General features: G+C 32.9%; 1 protein-coding gene across 7 annotated transcripts in view; it reads left to right on the forward strand.

Moving 5' to 3' along the window:
* WASF1 (WASP family member 1) overlaps nucleotides 1–18227 on the forward strand; it is a 68712-nt gene extending 50485 nt beyond the window's left edge. For 3 of the 7 annotated variants that reach the window (XM_064486787.1, XM_031456151.2, XM_031456154.2), the window contains exons 3-9: nucleotides 5644–5778; nucleotides 9876–10029; nucleotides 11111–11255; nucleotides 12692–12864; nucleotides 14477–14656; nucleotides 15812–16440; nucleotides 17359–18227. In XM_064486787.1, the coding sequence (XP_064342857.1) occupies nucleotides 5644–5778; nucleotides 9876–10029; nucleotides 11111–11255; nucleotides 12692–12864; nucleotides 14477–14656; nucleotides 15812–16440; nucleotides 17359–17516 (1574 nt within the window). In that variant the 3' untranslated portion in view covers nucleotides 17517–18227. The remainder of the gene's footprint in view (nucleotides 1–5643; nucleotides 5779–9875; nucleotides 10030–11110; nucleotides 11256–12691; nucleotides 12865–14476; nucleotides 14657–15811; nucleotides 16441–17358) is intronic. The other 4 variants (XM_031456156.2, XM_064486788.1, XM_010989592.3 and 1 more) reach the window with 4 other exon arrangements.
* Nucleotides 18228–18707: the final 480 nt, after the last annotated feature.

The following is an 18707-nucleotide window of genomic DNA, read 5'->3' on the forward strand; positions in this document are numbered from 1 at the left end:
TTTCCTTTTAACTTTTGTCCTTTCTTTTTATAGTTTGAGTACTTAGCACAAGATAAAAAAAAAGGTTGTTAACCTGATTTGTTTCAAGTGAGAGCATTTGGACATATACATGTAAAAAGTTATATTTGAATGGTTTTTGTGAGAGCACTAAATTCTACATTGCCTTTGAAATAATTGTAAGATTAAATTAGAAGACTGTTTTGTTGACTTTAAGTATACTCCTTGTCCCTTTTGGTGATTTTTTTTTTCAGGTTAGTTATTGCCAGTGAATCACTAACATTATATTGTTTACTTGTTTCTTCCTTGGGAAATTCAATATAGAATGTGCTTTTGACACAAGTCAAAAGAAAAGTTCTAGAAAGTGTATTAATATATGATTAATCATATTGTTTAAAGTCATTTGCTAGCACTAATTGGTTTTAAAGATCTGTTAGATATTAATAATGTAACATAATTTCATATAAAATTTATGTATAGTACATGTACATGGGTACATTAGTGTGTTAATATTAAAACACACGTTAAGAGCATAGAAATAACATTAATAAATTTGGTAAAATATTTCTTTAAAGTAAAACGAATATTGGATCTAGTATAGGCATCTAGTTTTAGGTATATTTTCAATATAGAATTTAGAATTAATGTAATGATTAAGGTTGTCGATTATGCAGTACTAATCCATTTCTTACATAACCTAGAGATGAAAATTTAAGGAATTTTCCAGTCTGGTATAGTCCATGTAATCAACATCTGTCAGCAAGCACATGATCATGTTGTAGCCAAACTCTTAAAACAGAAATACAGAAATACATTGTAAACAATAAAACTAGGTTTTGGGTGCTTCAGACTTGGAATCAGAGGCTATATAGGTATTTTCTAAGCAGTTGGTAGAGATTCAAAAAAAGAAAGAGAAAAAGCATAAAATATTGTAGCAAGGGGCAACGATAGTTTACCACCCTAGAATTAAGCTCTCTGGCAGCTTTCCCACTTGACATAGTTGAGAACCTGGAATTAAATTTAAAAGGCCTTTAGATAGCCAGAATAAACAAGCCCAAGCACTAAAGACTATGCATGTAAAATGACCAGTTGATTCCTCTCCAAGCTTGCTTTCTTTTACTTTGATAGTTCTGACAGGTTTGATAATGTGGTTTCCAAACGTTTATGCTTCAGAGCATTAAAAAAGAAGATATGGGGGTAGATAACAGAAGCAGGCATTACTGAAGGCAACCAAGAGAGGTAATTTATAGCAAAAAGAAGTGACCTAAGGGAAAAAGCAACATAAAAACTGGAAAGAGGCCATTTAATGTAAAAGCAAATATTCTTATGCATTCAAGGCTGTCATTTCTCGTAATCAGTTAAATTATGTTTAATTTTTATTTGAGAAGACGGAAAAGCTGAGAGTAGATTTTACATCAGTTCCCGTTCAAAATAGTTAAAATAATAGTTAATGCATTAAATAATATCTGACTTAGAAAACTTGGCTATTCAAAACGGTTCTGGGTAATTGAGATTTTCACTTTGGCACTATTCCTAGCATCAGCAGTGCTACAGAACACAGTAGTGAAGGTCAGCTCCAGGGCTTAGCATGGCTTAGGGGTGGACATCATCCTGACCTCTTCCTTGCAAAAATATACATCCTAGTTCAGTATTTTTCCTAGTAGAACACAATTCTGTTTTATAATAGATATTTACTGAAAACCTAGGCTTCTCTTTATTTAAATTTTTTCTGCTATACCGAAAAAAATTTCCTATGTTATTACTTTCTTATTTAGCAACCATTGGGACTCTTAACTACCTGAGAGATCTTTTACCATTTTTCTCTTCCCAAGGCTTTTATTCTGTTGAATAGTCAGTTCATGCTGCCAAGATGAGCTGATAGAACCTACTTCTTGTTCTCAATCATAGAAAATTTGACAGATAGATAGCAAAATGGATGGGTAGGAGAGCAGATAAATAGATTGGCTTGATAAGACTAATCTGATATAAATAATGGACAGGTAACACTGAATAATTTTCTGTGTGATAAAGGTACGTTTCTTGTCCAAAAAGAGCATACCACATTTAATTGAGGAGTCTAATATGATGAATACTGAAACCAGCTGAGTTTCAAGCAATGTGAGCATGTATATAATTAAAACCATGAGTTTTAGATTAAAGGAACTGAGAAAAGAGAGGTGAACATAGGTGAAGTTATTAGAGGAAATTTGCTAAATGAAATGTGAATTGAATTGGGCCTTTAAGGAACAAAAGAACTTGGAAAATGGAGAGGAATGAGGGAGGAAGGCATTTTAACTTGCACAAAGAAGTAGACAAATGAATGGGGGCAAAAATAAATATATGAGGAGGATAAGAGGGATAAATGATACTGGAAAAATATGGTGGAACTTGATTATGGAAGACAATGTGAGATGAGAGGATTTAGACCTTAACATCAGAGATAATGAGACATCAGATTCTTGAGTAGAGACATAGTATAATAAATGTAAGGTTAAGGTTACTTGGAATTCAGATACATACACAGTCAGTTTTACATTACAACTTAATTCCTTTTATCTCTCTCAGGGAGGGAAGGAGGAGGTAGATTTAGAAACTAAGAATAGATGTGATGAAAAGAGATGGGGTGTTAATTCACTGAAGTGTTTTGGCACTTAAACCTGAGGTGAGAAAAGCGTAGACTCTTTTTTTAAAAAAGATCTGTTAAAACAAACAAACAAAACCTATGGGCCCTCTTTCCAGAAAAATGCAAATACATTAAAAAAGCTGCATATAATTTCAGGTGGTATACAGACTATAAGTTAAACAGCCATGTATTAAACTAAGTTCTTTTAGGGATGGAATTACCTCTTCTAGATCTCTGTATCCCAAGTATTTGATGAATAAATGAATAGCTTTATACTTGCCTTTTCTTCCACTTGGGATGCTTCCCTTATCTGCCAGAGAAACCCTGTGTCTCTGAAAGTGTCTCTAATAACGTCCAACACCCAAAAGTTAGATGCTTCTTTCTCTGTGCTCTGCGGCTCTTAGCTCATTTTATAGTAAGAGCTGCCTGTTGTTGAATTCCTGTCCCGCATCAGGTACTCTACTAGCTCCCATCGCCCCCCGTCCCGCCTTTTTTGTTTCCTTTTCTTATAACTTCTTTTTTTTTAATAAAAAAATTTTTCCCCTAACAGAGGCACTGGGGATTGAACCCAGGGCCTTGTGCACGCCAAGTGTGCGCTCTACCACTGAGCTTTATCCCCACACCCTGTAACTTCTTTTTGAAGGAGATATTTTTATTCCTATTTTACAGGTAAGGAAATTGATGCCAAGGCCTCAAAGCGAATGGAACAAAGTTTTGGACTTACTTATTAAATTGGTTTTCATGTTTATTTAAATGTCTGTTTCTTCTCCCTCTGCTCAAAACTCATCAGTGGCTGAGACCTTCTTCCAATCATTTTTATATCTCCAGGGTCTGGTACATTGTCTCAGTCATTTTGATTTTAAGAATATATGTGAGTGAATGAATATGTAAAAATTATCCTTTTTCTCTTAATTTATTATAGAGAGATTAAAGGTCTGATTTTTTTCCTAAAGATTATAAAATCTTCTAGGACAGGAATTTTATACTTTACTTTTTGGTGACTTCAGTAGGAAATACATCTGGCACAGGGTGAGCCCTCAGTAAATGTTTGTTGATTTAACTGATAATATATTGAAGTGCTTTGAAAAAAAAGACAACATTGTTCAAATGTAAACTGGTGAGATTAATGAATTCATTCTGTAAGTATTTAGTACTCTGTTATAGGAACTGTCTCTGTAGCACTTACTGTTGAGCTACATTTTACCTTCACAATATCCTTGAGTCTAAAATGTCTTGATTTAGGAATACTATCAATTTTTTTTTTCAAAGGTACAAGTAGTAATTGACTCATCTTTGTATTGGAGTATTTATTTCTTTATATGTTCTAAATACACTTGAAATTTTAAAATTATAGGTCATCTAAAACTCCCTGGCTTATTTATTAGATAGAAATTTCTATTTCTCCTTTTAGAATGTGATTATTTTGGCTTATTCCTTTCAGTAATGGAAATTTACTTGACTGGAGAAACAAGTGATTTTAGATTTATGTTGACTTTTAAGAAATAGAATGATAAAATGTAAAATATCTCTCATAAATTTTTAGAATTTTGAGATAGATCACCTACTAGGTCTATGAAGAATCTTGGATTCTGCCACTTGGCCTAAAATACAGTTCTAGTGTAGAATCTATTTATGAATGTGATTGGGATTAAGAGATGTGTTATTTGTGTGTACTTTTACATTGTAACCTCTAACCCTCATCAGGTGGATAGATAGGGATAAAGCAAGAGAGGTATTTCCAATTTTTAAATTGAGTTATAGTCAGTTTACAGTGTTGTATCAATTTCTGGTGTACAGCACAATTCTTCAGTCATACATGAATATACATATATTCATTTTCATACTCTTTTTCGCCATGAGCTACTACAAGATCTTGAATATATTTCCCCGTGCTGTACAGTATAAACTTGTTTATCTGTTTTATATGTATCAGTCAGTATCTGCAAATCTCAAATTCCCAGTTTATCCCTTCCCACCCCCCTTCCCCCTGGCAACCACAAGTCTGTATTCTATGTCTGTGAATCTGTTTCTGTTTTATATGTAAGTTCATTTGTCTTTTTTTTTTTAGATTCCACATATGAACGGTATCATATGGTATTTCCTTTTTCTTTCTGGCTTACTTCACTTAGAATGACATTCTCCAGGGACATGCATGTTGCTGATATGGCATTATGTTATCATTTTTTTATGGCTGAGTTGTATTCCATTGTATAAATATACCACATCTTCTTTATCCAGTCATCTGTTGATGGACATTTAGATTGTTTCCATGTCTTGGCTATTGTGAATAGTGCTGCTATGAACATTTGAGTGCAGGTGTCTTTTTGAATTAGGGTTCCTTCTGGATATATGCCCAGGAGTGGGATTGCTGGGTCATATGGTAAGTCTATTCCTAGTCTTTTGAGGAATATCCATACTGTTTTCCACAATGGCTGGACCAAACTGCATTCCTACCAACAGTTTAAGAGGGTTCCCTTTTCTCCACAGCCTCTCCAGCATGTATCATTTGTGGACTTTTGAATGATGGCCATTGACTCGTGTGAAGTGATACCTCATTGTAGTTTTGATTTGCATTTCTCTGATAATTAGTGATACTGAGCATTTTTTCATGTGTCTATTGGTCATTCGTATGTCTTCATTGGAGAATTGCTTGTTTAGGTCTTCTGCCCATTTTTGGATTGGGTTGTTTGTTTTTTTCTTATTAAGTCATATGAGCTATTTATATATTCTAGAAATCAAGCCCTTGTCAGTTTCATCTTTTGCAAATATTTTGAATATTTCCATTTTAGACACTAGTCACCTACCAGAAAGTGGTAAAGCTAGTATTTAAAACCATGTTTCCCAGAATTTGTGTTTTTTTTCCCACTTTATCACAATTGGGTTACTTTAGGCTAGGGTTTAAAGTTTAAACTAATTTCAAATAAATGCCAAATTCATTAGTCAGCATTTTTCAAAGGTTGAATTGTTTGATGTTTATCTCCGATCACATTAAATTTTATGGTATGTATTTCATTTCTGCTTAGGTAAATATGCTGAAGATATATTTGGAGAATTATTCAATGAAGCACATAGTTTTTCCTTCAGAGTTAATTCATTACAAGAACGTGTGGACCGGTTATCTGTTAGTGTTACACAGCTTGATCCTAAAGAAGAAGAATGTAAGTTTATTGATACATTTTCTTTCACATGTATATTTTAGGTTAGGTGGAATGCGTGATATATATTTAAGAACAATATTAAACATGAATTTATTAAAAAGTAATAACTGGGAGAAATGTACTTTAATTCATCAAAGAAGTAAGTGCATACACTCACACACAAGAAAAACATGAATTTACTACAAATCTTTTTTACCCACGACCTTTGTTGTACATGTTGTAATAGATCAGTGGATTATCTATAAATGCCATTAGCATGAATTTTCTGGGTTTTCTACTCTTTTTTCCCTTTTTTTACCTCTTCTTTTTGTATAATAAATAGCTCTTCATGTTTTGACATAAAATTTTTTTTAGGCAGGCTTTTCTTCCATTTTCTTTCTCATTTCTTTTCTTCCTTATAATTTATTTATATACTTTCGTCTTAGAAATAAAAATATTTGAAAATTACCTGAAATTCTTAGGTTTGATTCTGTAAAAATGCAATTCCTTTTAACATGCTTTTGTGTGTGCATATTGCTAAATTGCTAAAATCTGATCTGGTTATTTAAATGTTACTTCCCATTTTAAAGGATCATTTCCAAAAAAACCAAAAAACAAAATGCCAGTATGTAGGACAAAAATTTTCTATACTGAGATATAAAGCTAGGGATATCAGGTTAAGAAAACTACATTACAGGCTAAAATAATGGTAGAAACTTTAGTGGTGAAACATTTCTTGCCTTGATAGAATACATTGACCAATCATATTTCTCAAATGCCTCTTTCTGTTTTTCTTTTAACCAAAAGAAATGAAACTACTAAGAACATAATCTACCCTAGAGGATTATTTAATGTGAATCTCTTATAATCCTCTCTTCAAAATATTTTTTGTAGAATAATATTTTTTAAATGCAAGTTATATAATAGATCTAAACTTGAACAATAAGACTATTAAAGGTTATCACTAGAAAAAGCAAAGGAAGAATATAATGATTGATGTTTTAGTAATGGCATGAACTTCTTCTGACATAACTAATTTAATACATGAATAAGGAGAGGTAATTTACTATGCTATGTTTCTACTGCATCCAAAGATGGAAAGTTATATAGGTCTGGATATGAGAAAAAACCAAGACAGTACTTAAAAAAAAAATCAAACAGCTTTCTTGAGATATATTTCATACACCCTACAATTAATTAACTCATCTAAGGTTAAAGTGTACAGTTCAGTGGTTTTTAGTCTTTTCACAGAGTTGTGCATCTATCACCACAATCAGTTTCTGGAAAATTTTCACCCTCCTCCCAAAAACCCTTTATCATAGCAGTCACTTCCCATCCACCCTTCTCCCTAGCCTCTAGTAATCACTAACCTACTTTCTTTCTCTATGAATTTGCCTATTCTGGACATTTCATATAAATAGAAACATACAATATATGGTCTTTTGTGATTGGCTTCTTTCACTTCTTAGCATAATGTTTTCAACATTGGTTCATTTTGTAGAATGTATTGGCATTTCCCTGATGACTAAAGATGTTGAGCATCTTTTCATGCCTTATAAGCCACTTAAGTGACAAGTCACTCGGCAGGAAAATGGTGGAGCTAAGATTTGAAACCAGGGTTTAAATGACTTACTGGCCATTTTTGAATCTTCTTTGGAGAAATGTCTGTTCATATCCTTTTCCCATTTTTAATTTGGATTATTTTTCTTTTTATTGTTGAGTTAAAAGAATTCTATATATACTCTGAATCCAAGTCCCAAATCTTATGATTTGCAAAGATTTTCTCACATTCTGTGGGTGATATCCTTTAAAACGTTTATGTATATTAGTTACACCTCATGAAATTCTTGAAATCATTGCTAATGTTAAAAAAATATTTTATGGCTATATGTTCAAGTATGTCATTTACATCCAAAATTTCTTTTTTAAATAACTTAAACATTTCAGTTATAAGTACATTTCATATAATAATATAGAAATACATAGGCAGTTCTTTTATGTAACAGAAATAAAAATTAACATTTACTTTCAAAACGCTTTCAAAATTTTAACATATTTTAGCATTCTCATTAAAATTGAAAATGAAACAAATAAATAACTTAAGATGCGTTTAAGTGTTAAAAAATTCTTAATGGGCCAGGAAAGGAAAATTGTTCCATTTCCTTTAAAATTATGTGGAGCACTGGAGAGAAATTCAGAACCTAAAAGTTGAACTACTTAATTTGAAATTGTTTTGGGGAAGTTGGATAGAGGAATTTTCAAAGTTATTTAACCTAGATTTTTTAACTCAGTGAAAGTTTAAGCCAAAGTAACATTATAAGTACAATTACAGAGTGTAATATCAGTATTTGGGGTTTTTTAATTACCATTAAATAGTAAGTAACAATGAGAACTACCAATATAATTTAGAAAGTGTAAAAAACTGAATTTTTAAACAAAGACCTGTGCAATTATATTTAATTCAATTATGTTTACAAACATGTGCTGACTTACTGTTTTGTTATAATACTAAGTAATATCAAATGTCATTGTTGGCAGCTGTCACAGTGGTCTGTTGACAAATTAGAGAAATGACAAATGAGAGTTGAAGATAGAAAAATGCTTACTAATTTACATGTTTTTTATATCCTTTTCTAAGGACGTTTTGGAAGATTAAACACTAGGTTTCATACTTATGGTTAATAAGGAGGAGTAAGAGAGTGGCAAGAATTGATCCATTTTGATTGCAGAAAACTGAGGCCACTTCTGACATGAGCCAGGGGAACAGTGTGTGGTATTGTGGCAAAAGGATTAGCTTCAAAGGCAGACAGATCTAAGTTTTCTGTTCTGACTCTACCACTTATTAACCATTTTACCTTGGGCCAGTTATATAATGTTTTCTATTTTCTTCTGTTTAAAAATGAAATAATTCCTATCTCATTAAATTGTTGTAAGATAAGTAAAAATTAGTGAAAGCTTCTAGCACTATAGTATGTACTCATTAAATATCCTTCATACTACTCTTTAGTGATGGTAGGAGAAAAACTTTTTTCCTTCTCTGAATTTTATTATGGTGTTTTTAAGTGTGTTACAAGTCAGGTAGCAGTAGAATTGCTGGAAATGCAGTCATTGTATGGCTATTGCATTGCCAGCCTCATTGCTCCATTTATTTCATAAATCCAAACTTTCATGTTGAGTGAGTTTTATTTGTGAGGATGAAAGAGATATTATTTTAGGGAGAAAAATAATTTAAGAATTTTTATGATTATTTAGTACTGACCTTTCTATGATATAAAGTATCTATACTTAAGCTATATTAAATATGTAAGAAATCACCTAATTTTTTAATATCAGGAACTCACTCTAAGAGTTAAGAATCTAGTATTTTGGTACATTTCTTATTTTAACATGCTTCACCGTCCAAAAGAAAATGAGTAAATGAAGTTATTTTAAACCCTCATATATATATGATGGGGCTGTGCTAGTTACTGAAGACACTAAAGTACAAGATAGTCTCAGTCTTCAAGAGCTTAGTTAAGGAGAGGTCCTTATAAAGATAAACGATAAGTGAAATAAACAATAATACAGATTGCCGGGTACTTGAAAATTTCATTTTCTTTACAGTAAGTTTGTTTTAACTTTATAGTACATTTATCATATTTATAGTCTCCTAGCATAGAGGGCAATAGTGTGTTTAGCCCACTGACATGCCACTGATAATTTAATTCCTTCGGTGTTATTGATATAAGCTAAATGAAATTAATAAAGGGAGATGAAAAGAAAATTATAGAAAAAAAGAAGAGAAGAATGTAGGTTGGTGGGAGCTGGGGATGGCAAGTAGAGAAAAGAGAAAGATGTATTTGATGGGAAATGTAGGATACGCTTCAGATGTCATTAGAACCTTTTGAGCCTCAGAAATCAAAAGCTGCATTAAAACCCATCTGATTGGGAAAATAAAGCACAAATTGATTTGGGATACAATGATAGAGCATTAAAAATATGGTTCCTGATTCATAAGCCACTACAGTCAGAACCGTCTGATCCATGCTGACTTTTAAATAAAGACAGTATATGAATTTGCCCTTATGTTAAATCATCTTAGTAAATAAAACAAAATACATTTTGGATTTTTATTTTAGTGTCTTTGCAAGATATAACAATGAGAAAAGCTTTCCGAAGTTCTACAATTCAAGATCAGCAGCTTTTCGACCGCAAGACTTTGCCTATCCCATTACAGGAGACATATGATGTTTGTGAACAGCCTCCACCTCTCAATATACTCACTCCTTACAGGTCAGTAGGCTAATAAATACAAAGGCCAGTTATTTATCTCAGACTTCAGATTGAAACAGGTAGTAGTGAACCTTTAAATGCTAAATCCCCAAACATTTTTTATATCACTGGACTCCTGACCAATGCATAGGGCCCTCTTTGTCCACCACCTTTAGAAAACCTTTGCTTTATTCACTAGGTAAGTTCCCAAGGTTCTGGTATACAAAAGACAAGACTTATTCAAAGGAGTTGTTTTAACAAGTATTTTTTTAAAAAGCCAATGGCAAATATTAATATGAAGGGAAAAGAAGTTGTTATTGTCTTTTTAATTTAATTTCTAATTGGATAGAATGAAAAAAATAAAGAATTCAAAATCCCACCACATTAATAAAATAAATACTGTTTTTTCTTGTTCTTGTCCACTCTTGATCTATATGCATTAAATTTTTGTATAATGAATATGTAGTATCTCTTTAAAAATTTTTTTACCATTAAAAAAATCTGGAGTTATTAAGCCTTTCTTTGGAGTCTTTCACATGAATTGTTAAATGGGTCATTTAAGAGGTATAATACATATCCTGGATAAAATGGTATTTGGATAGTTATTTGAAACTATCTGTCAGTAGGCAAGTGATTGGATGTAACTTACTACTAGAATGTCTATTCGATGATATTTTTTGGATTTCGTAAGATGATTAGTAAATGAGAGTATTGGCAGACACCCTGTATAATTTCTCTATTCTAAATGATGTTATTATCCTTTCAGGCTTTTATCTTTGGCAGAATCATTTGTAATTATTGGCATTTCCCACAGGACTTCTAGAAAACATGGTATTCAGTAGAAGTTAGGGATGAAAATTGTCCAGCTGTACTTTAAATTATTAACACTAACTCTGAAAAACTTTTGGTTTTCCATTTTCCTTAGTTTCCTGTCTGATTTGTGAGTTCTGTTGGTGCCTATTCTGATTTATTTTGTCAGTATTTTTACACATGCTGTATTTTGTTAATGTAGGAGGAAAAAAACTGTAGTAAAATTATTTCAATTCTGATTGTCTCTTTAAGTCTTACTAATGTATGTTTTAATTGATATTTTATATTTCAGAGATGATGGTAAAGAAGGTTTGAAGTTTTATACCAATCCTTCATATTTCTTTGATCTATGGAAAGAAAAAATGTTACAAGATACAGAGGATAAGAGGAAGGAAAAGAGGAAGCAGAAGGTATTACAAGAAATTCAAAAAATTGAAGTTAGTTTTCACATATTTCTGTTTTGTTGTATATATGGAACTTTGTAAATGCTGTACTTTGACAGTTTTGTTTGGTCCATATGGTCAAATACACAGAAAGATCGCAGTCTAATGGGGAGCAAATAAGCACTTAGGTTATTATAACATGGTGTGATAAGTATGCTAGCAGAGGTATGCATGGAGGGTTTGGGTGGCACAAAATAGCACCTGCTCTAAACAGAAGACAGGGACACTTCAACAAAGCTTATAATGAATCTTGAAGAACAAATAGGAATTAAGTGGATCAGGGAAGAGACAGGCATTCTGTTAAAACGAAGCAAAGGAATATTGTGCAGATATTGGTAAAGTAGATTAAGTTAATGTTTTCTTACCATAGAGCATATCCTAAATGTTCTGGAAAGGTTATTACATTCTCACTAAATTCCTATCATCTGTCTGCTCTGCTGTCATTTCTGCTTTCTAATAAAATTCACTTGGATATGTTTTATTCCATGTTAATGATAACTAGAAATACAGAAGGAGAAGACAAAGTTGGATGTAGGCAGAATTATGGAGGAGGCAGCATCTGTCTTTATAATCCCTCTGTTTCTCCTGTAGCTATCTCTTCTCTCTCCGCTCTTCTCCACAATGCCTACATGTCATTATTTTCTGCACTAGACAGTGTACCAGTGTTCTAGCCAGAGTTTGCAAACTGGTGACTGGTAGCCCAGACTAAGCCAGCAAGCAGTGTTTTGTTTGACAAACACAGTGGTTTTAAAATTTTTATTTGGAATACCTTAGATGGACATACCAGTCTAGTTCACTGCAGGCCTTATCTTATACCTGACTCTTTTTATTCATGTTACTTGCTTGGCCTCTTTGGAATTTGACTTGTTATACCTACCCTAGACCTTTCTATGCTTTTTCTTTCACAGTTTGCATCATTTTTTTCAAATACCCTATTTTCTATTGAATGATACAGTTATTATGGTTTAACTGGGTAATTGGATTTTTTTTTCTAATGTATTGGCTACATAATTAATTGTCAGATTAACATAACCTTAGTAAATTTTCACCTTTTGGCTAGAGGTAGACAGTTACCATTAATGATAGAAATTTCACTCATTGTAGCAAAAACTGATAGATGTGGGAGCAAAGTTGCATCTTTTTTCATCTGACAGGACTTTCTAACATAAAGTTTTATTATTTAGGCATACTATTTTTATCTGCTGTATCAATTCCAATTGGAGGTTCAAAAACATGAGAAATTGTGATTACAAGCAAACTAGCTAACTTAGCTCTGAATGCACAAATGAATTGTCTCTGTTACTTTTACTGTATTATGATAACATTGTCTTTTTCAATATTGATGTTAAAATTCTATTTTGATTATTATAACCTCTTTTTTAAAATGTAGCATTTCAGCATTTGGCTTTGTTTCAATACATCTGTTATAGCAGAAAAATCTAGATCGTCCTCATGAACCAGAAAAAGTGCCAAGAGCACCTCATGACAGGCGGAGAGAATGGCAGAAGCTGGCCCAAGGTCCAGAGCTGGCTGAAGATGATGCTAATCTCTTACATAAGCATATTGAAGTTGCTAATGGCCCAGCCTCTCATTTTGAAACAAGGTTTCTTTTCTTTTGTTTGTTTTTTTAACAAAATTAATGGTAAAACACTGACTTTATTTCTAATACCTGTAGCTCTAAGTCTTAGGTCCTGAACTGTTGAATTGACAGACTCTAGTGTATAAATATTGAGTTGATTTTGAAACCCTGACCACTGTTTCCCTATTGAAGTCTGATCTTGGGCAGGTCGTTTTCATACTTGGACTTTAGTTTTGTCATCTGTAGGAAGAAGTGGTTGGAGTAGATGACCTTCAGGGTTGTTTTAGCTTTCATGTGAAGTCTCAACTCCCTCTCAATAGTTCAGGCAGAGTCGGCTAGAATTTCGTAATACAGTAACAAGGTCTGGAGGTGTTTTGTTTTGTTTTGTTTGAAGTACTATTGATTCACTATATATAAAATAGGAGTTGAAAAGGGGCTATATTTTGTTCCTTTTTCTTTCTCCTGACTTCCTTTCTATGCCACATCTCCCACTCAGATATGTCAGAACTTTCAAACAAAATTACTCATCCTCTTTTGCAGAAATATACAGTAGGTCCTGTTTCTTTTTGAGTAGCCAGGGGCCCCATCTAACTAACATGCTACACTAAGAAACATATTAGCATCTCTCTGTGAAGAAATTTACTTACAGTTGATTATAGTTATTATTATATATTTTATAATTACTGATTGAATGGAAAAGAACTTTAAGATTTTCTTTTGAATAGTACGTGTAAATTATTAGGCCATAAGTATAAAATATCTTGGCCTATTTTAGGAGTAATATGCAAGATACTATCTATATGCAGTACTAAAAGAAGGAGACCGAAAGAATTGATTTTTTTTAAATTACTAATTTCTAGACAAACATTTTTACTGCTGTTAAATGATTAAGGTATTTAGCTGACCTAATAGTGTAAATATAGTACTTTCTGATTTGCTTTGTGTACATCTTTTAAATCCATCTTTGTCCCTAGCATACACTACAGTCAGTAAATGTTTATGTCTTGCTCAGTGTATCTAAGATTTTGCTTATATCTGACTTAAGTTTTGTGTTATTATTTACTCAGCTATTTTCTGAGTACCCTAGCACCTTAGAAATCAGGAAAAAGACAAAAACAATGTAGTTAGCCATCTCTGTGCTACTGGTATCAGGGAGGCCTTTCTCCCTTAGGTACAAGACATTTGGAAGTCATTTAGGTTTAAGAGAGCAACAGGATATCCTGGTAGTAAAAAATTCCAGTTTTCATATTCTAGCTTTTTGTCATTGGCATCTTTTTGTAAAGAAAAAAATTAAATAGAGGCAGACAACTTTGAACAAATTTGCTAAAAGTTCATTTTTTCTTATTTATAAGCTTATATATGTAATACTCTTCACCCTTGTGAATTGAATTCATTTTATACTATAAAATAATGAAATAACTGAAGGCCATTGTAATAACCTGAATCAGTAAGGAAAGTGCGTTGTGAGCAGCAGTCTGTGTTTTAAAAGCAGGATGAATGTAATAAATTTCTGAAAGAAGTTTCTTAAAAGTAGTTAAAATATTGGCATTCAAAGGATAAACCTTAAATATCTCATAAAGAACGCTTCACCAATAATTCAAGAAAAATACACTGATATTATATACATATTTTTTAGACCTCAGACATATGTGGATCATATGGATGGATCTTACTCACTTTCTGCCTTGCCATTTAGTCAGATGAGTGAACTTCTGACTAGAGCTGAGGAAAGAGTCTTAGTCAGACCACATGAACCACCTCCACCTCCACCAATGCATGCAACAGGAGATATGAAACCCATACCCACCTGTATCAGGTATGTCGGGACAAGGACATGATGTTTTCTCTCAGGGGTTGGTAACCTTTTTCTTTAAAGGCCCATATAGTAAATATTTCAGGCTTTGTGGGTGTGTGGTTTCTGTCACAACCACTTAACTCTGCCATTGTTGCATGAAAGCAGCTATGTACATAAATCTGCATTTCTACAAAACTTTATTTACAAAAACCCGAGTGGGTCAGATTTGGCCTTTGGGGCATAATTTGCCAGCCTCTGACAAGAGCTGACATTCTCTTGGGAAAATTTAGTTAATGAGAATTTAAAGATTAAAGTGTCTTTCATTTTATTATAGTTTTCTGTATCAAGCACATGATGTGCAATATATGAATAAAAATTAAGAATTTTTGGAATGTGGTTAGGGACTAAGAAATGGGAACCAAGGATGTGATTATAAATGTTAAATTTGATATTAGGGGAAATATTCTAAGAATTTGAGGGAGAATAGATAATTGCTGCTAATAATCTTCCAGTAAAGCTATTTTGAAGTTTAATTTTGTCCATTGTTATCCACTTTGCAATTTTTTAAAATAGAGAAACAGAGATCAGTATTACAATTTTCAGTTTAAAAAATCAACCTTATATCACTGACTTATTTGATGTTCCACCCTCAGCAAGGAAGAGGGCCATAAATTTCCTTTTGTGGATTGTAATTAGTTGTCATTGATTTAACTGAAATGACATATGATGAGTCTCAATAGCTTCAATATAAATACAGTATTGTATGGGCCACAGGTATTGCTACAAATATTGTAATTTAAGAAGTGTTGTATCATTACAAAGACTCATATCAGAGTGTAAAATTGAGCATTTTATTTATCCAAATAAGCATAAAATGCTTGAGTGCATATGAAAGTTGCATGAGAGGATGAGACCATTTAGAATATTACAAATCAAAGCACCATATATTACTTTTCTTGTTAGTGTACTTTTCGTTCTCATTGTATTCTAAATACTGCTGAAGAATTTTTATAGGAACATGTGAATGAGTGCCTTCTTAGCGCAGTAGGCAATGCGTCAGTCTCATAGGAACATGTGAATGCATCTACCTTGATGTAATTACTGATAAGCATTTATATTTTGTGCGGTTAGTTTTTCCTCTTTAAATAACTTGCTAGGATCTCTTTATCATTTCAGTTCTGCTACAGGTTTGATAGAAAATCGTCCTCAGTCACCAGCTACAGGCAGGACACCTGTGTTTGTGAGCCCTGCCCCCCCACCTCCTCCACCACCTCTTCCATCTGCCTTGTCAACTTCTTCATTAAGAGCTTCAATGACTTCAACACCTCCCCCACCAGTACCTCCCCCACCTCCACCTCCAGCCACTGCTTTGCAAGCTCCAGCAGTTCCACCACCTCCAGCTCCTCTTCAGATTGCCCCTGGAGTTCTTCACCCAGCTCCTCCTCCAATTGCGCCTCCTCTAGTACAGCCCTCTCCGCCAATAGCTAGAGCTGCCCCAGTATGTGAGACTGTACCAGTTCATCCACTCCCACAAGGAGAAGTCCAGGGGCTGCCTCCACCCCCCCCACCGCCTCCTCTGCCTCCACCTGGCATTCGACCATCATCACCCGTCACAGTTGCAGCTCTTGCTCATCCTCCCTCTGGGCTACATCCAACTCCATCTACTGCCCCAGGTCCCCATGTTCCATTAATGCCTCCATCTCCTCCATCACAAGTTATACCTGCTTCTGAGCCAAAGCGTCATCCATCAACCTTACCTGTAATCAGTGATGCCAGGAGTGTACTTCTGGAAGCAATACGAAAAGGTAATTTTCTCAAGAGTCATTAAATGTGTTGCTATGATAGCATGAGAAACTTTCTAAATATTTGAGACAATAATGTTGTCTTCATTTATAAAATTTTAGATAATCATGTTTTTACACAAATGGTCTTTGGAAAGTAAAACTTTGATTTATATTTTAAGTCATTTTCAAGAAAATATATCACATTAATTATTTTATTTTCATACTAGTAGTTTCTTAAAACGTTAATTGAATGAATGAGAAACTAAAAGTATCAGACTAAACATTATAGAAAACTTAGTTAAAACCCTTCATATTATATTTAATATGTATAATTAACTCCTTTAAAAGTGGCATTTTCTTCAGTGTTAAGGCTGTCAATTTGATGTATAAGTGACACTTGCTCTACCAATGCCTTTAAAGGATTAAGTTTCCTCCCTTAGTAACAAAGGAAAGACTTGTCATATTCATTTATTTATTCAGCCAACATTTCCTAAGCACCTACTATACACCAGGCACTAACAGACAGAATGTAGTATTGCCTTCCTCTCAAGTACTGGGGAGAATAAAACCATAGAAAATACGCTCAACAGTGTTTAATTTATTTGACCGTACAGATAACAAACAAAAGAAATGTATTACCTGGTTAAAATTTAGGGAATAATGAGTAGGGAAGCACAATAGAACATATGGCTAAACAAACTATAGATGTCCACTGGGATATGTGATTAGTCACCAAGTAATATCACAGATGATAACATAATAAAAGAATTAGTGTCCCTCTAAATATGATTCCTTCAAATTCTTTTTAATAGATCTTGCTTTTTATTTTTCTGCTAGTATTTTTCATGTGTATTTGATTTTATTATATTAATAATATCTAATAATACCTAGTTTTTCGTATTTTGGTTTACAACGAATGGTTTGGATTTACTATATCAGGTATTCAGCTGCGAAAAGTCGAAGAGCAGCGTGAACAGGAAGCTAAACATGAACGCATTGAAAATGATGTTGCCACCATTCTGTCCCGCCGTATTGCTGTGGAATATAGTGATTCAGAAGATGATTCAGAATTTGATGAAGTAGATTGGTTGGAGTAAGAAAAAAAATGCATTGATAAATATTACAAAACAGAATGCAAATGTCCTTTGTGGTGCTTGTTCTTTGAAAATGTTTGGTCATTCCAGTGTTTTGCTTTCTTTTCCTTAAGGTAAATAACCCTTTTCCTCCATAATATTTGATTTCTAAGAAAAATATTAGCATATGTTTCCAACTAAATGTTTTACAGTGGCTTATCTTTTTTTATTTTTCCCTGAAAAGACATAATTTGGTCAAATAAACCACTAAGTATTAAGCATGGACAGCTGTTGTTAGAGTAGCAGATTCAGTTTTTTGATATATCTTAATTGTGCACTTTGTGAATTTTAATTTAAAGAAAGCAACTGAGATTAAAAATCTTGAGGGCAGCTGTATCTATTAATGAGCCTTATTCCATTTCCTTACATTTTAAAAGAAGAAACACTGCCTTGATTATATGAACACACTCAGATAAGTACATTTAGCTTGTAGCATTGAATTCTCTTAAAGGAATGCTTGAATTTTTTTTAATTATTGTCTTATTGTTTTTAAATACTTGCCTTATTTGAATGTTTAGCAGTATCCCCTTCCTACTTATATATTGTGTGGTACAATTTTGCTTGCCTATAAGAGTTTAAAATTTTTCCATGTGAAATACTCGGACATAAACCATGTAACTTACCTAACTGTTAAGAGTAACAGTCTGATTTAATAAATGGTTCATTTTAAAGGTTCATGGGTGTTTCCTCTTTGAATAAAACTATTTCTGATAGTTTATCAAGTAATATAAAGTAAACTAAATAGTAAATGAAAAATTTTAAATTGCCTAGTATGTAAGCTTGCTTTTATATTATATATATATCCTAAAGTAAAAAAAAAAATCAGTATTTTTCAACTCCTTATACTCTTGAATTAAAATCTCACCTTGCTCTCTAATTTCAGCACACCTTGACTTCAATATAACAGCATTCTTGAAATTACATTTTGCAGTGGTAAAATGAGTTGTTAACATTTACACAGTCCAGATTCAGGGATAGAGGGAGAGCAGCATCAATATCAAATTATTTAGCCTGAGAAAAGACTAAATGGGGTTTTGATAGTTTGTAAAAGGGACTGTAATCTTCATCTTTGCTTCTACTTCTTTTGCAATGCAATTCTCAGTTTCTTCCATCAAGAGACAGGTTCTGTTCTCACCTCTTTGAATCTGAGTGTCC

The sequence above is a fragment of the Camelus dromedarius genome, chromosome 6, assembly GCF_036321535.1.
Source record: "Camelus dromedarius isolate mCamDro1 chromosome 6, mCamDro1.pat, whole genome shotgun sequence".
NCBI lineage: Eukaryota > Metazoa > Chordata > Mammalia > Artiodactyla > Camelidae > Camelus > Camelus dromedarius.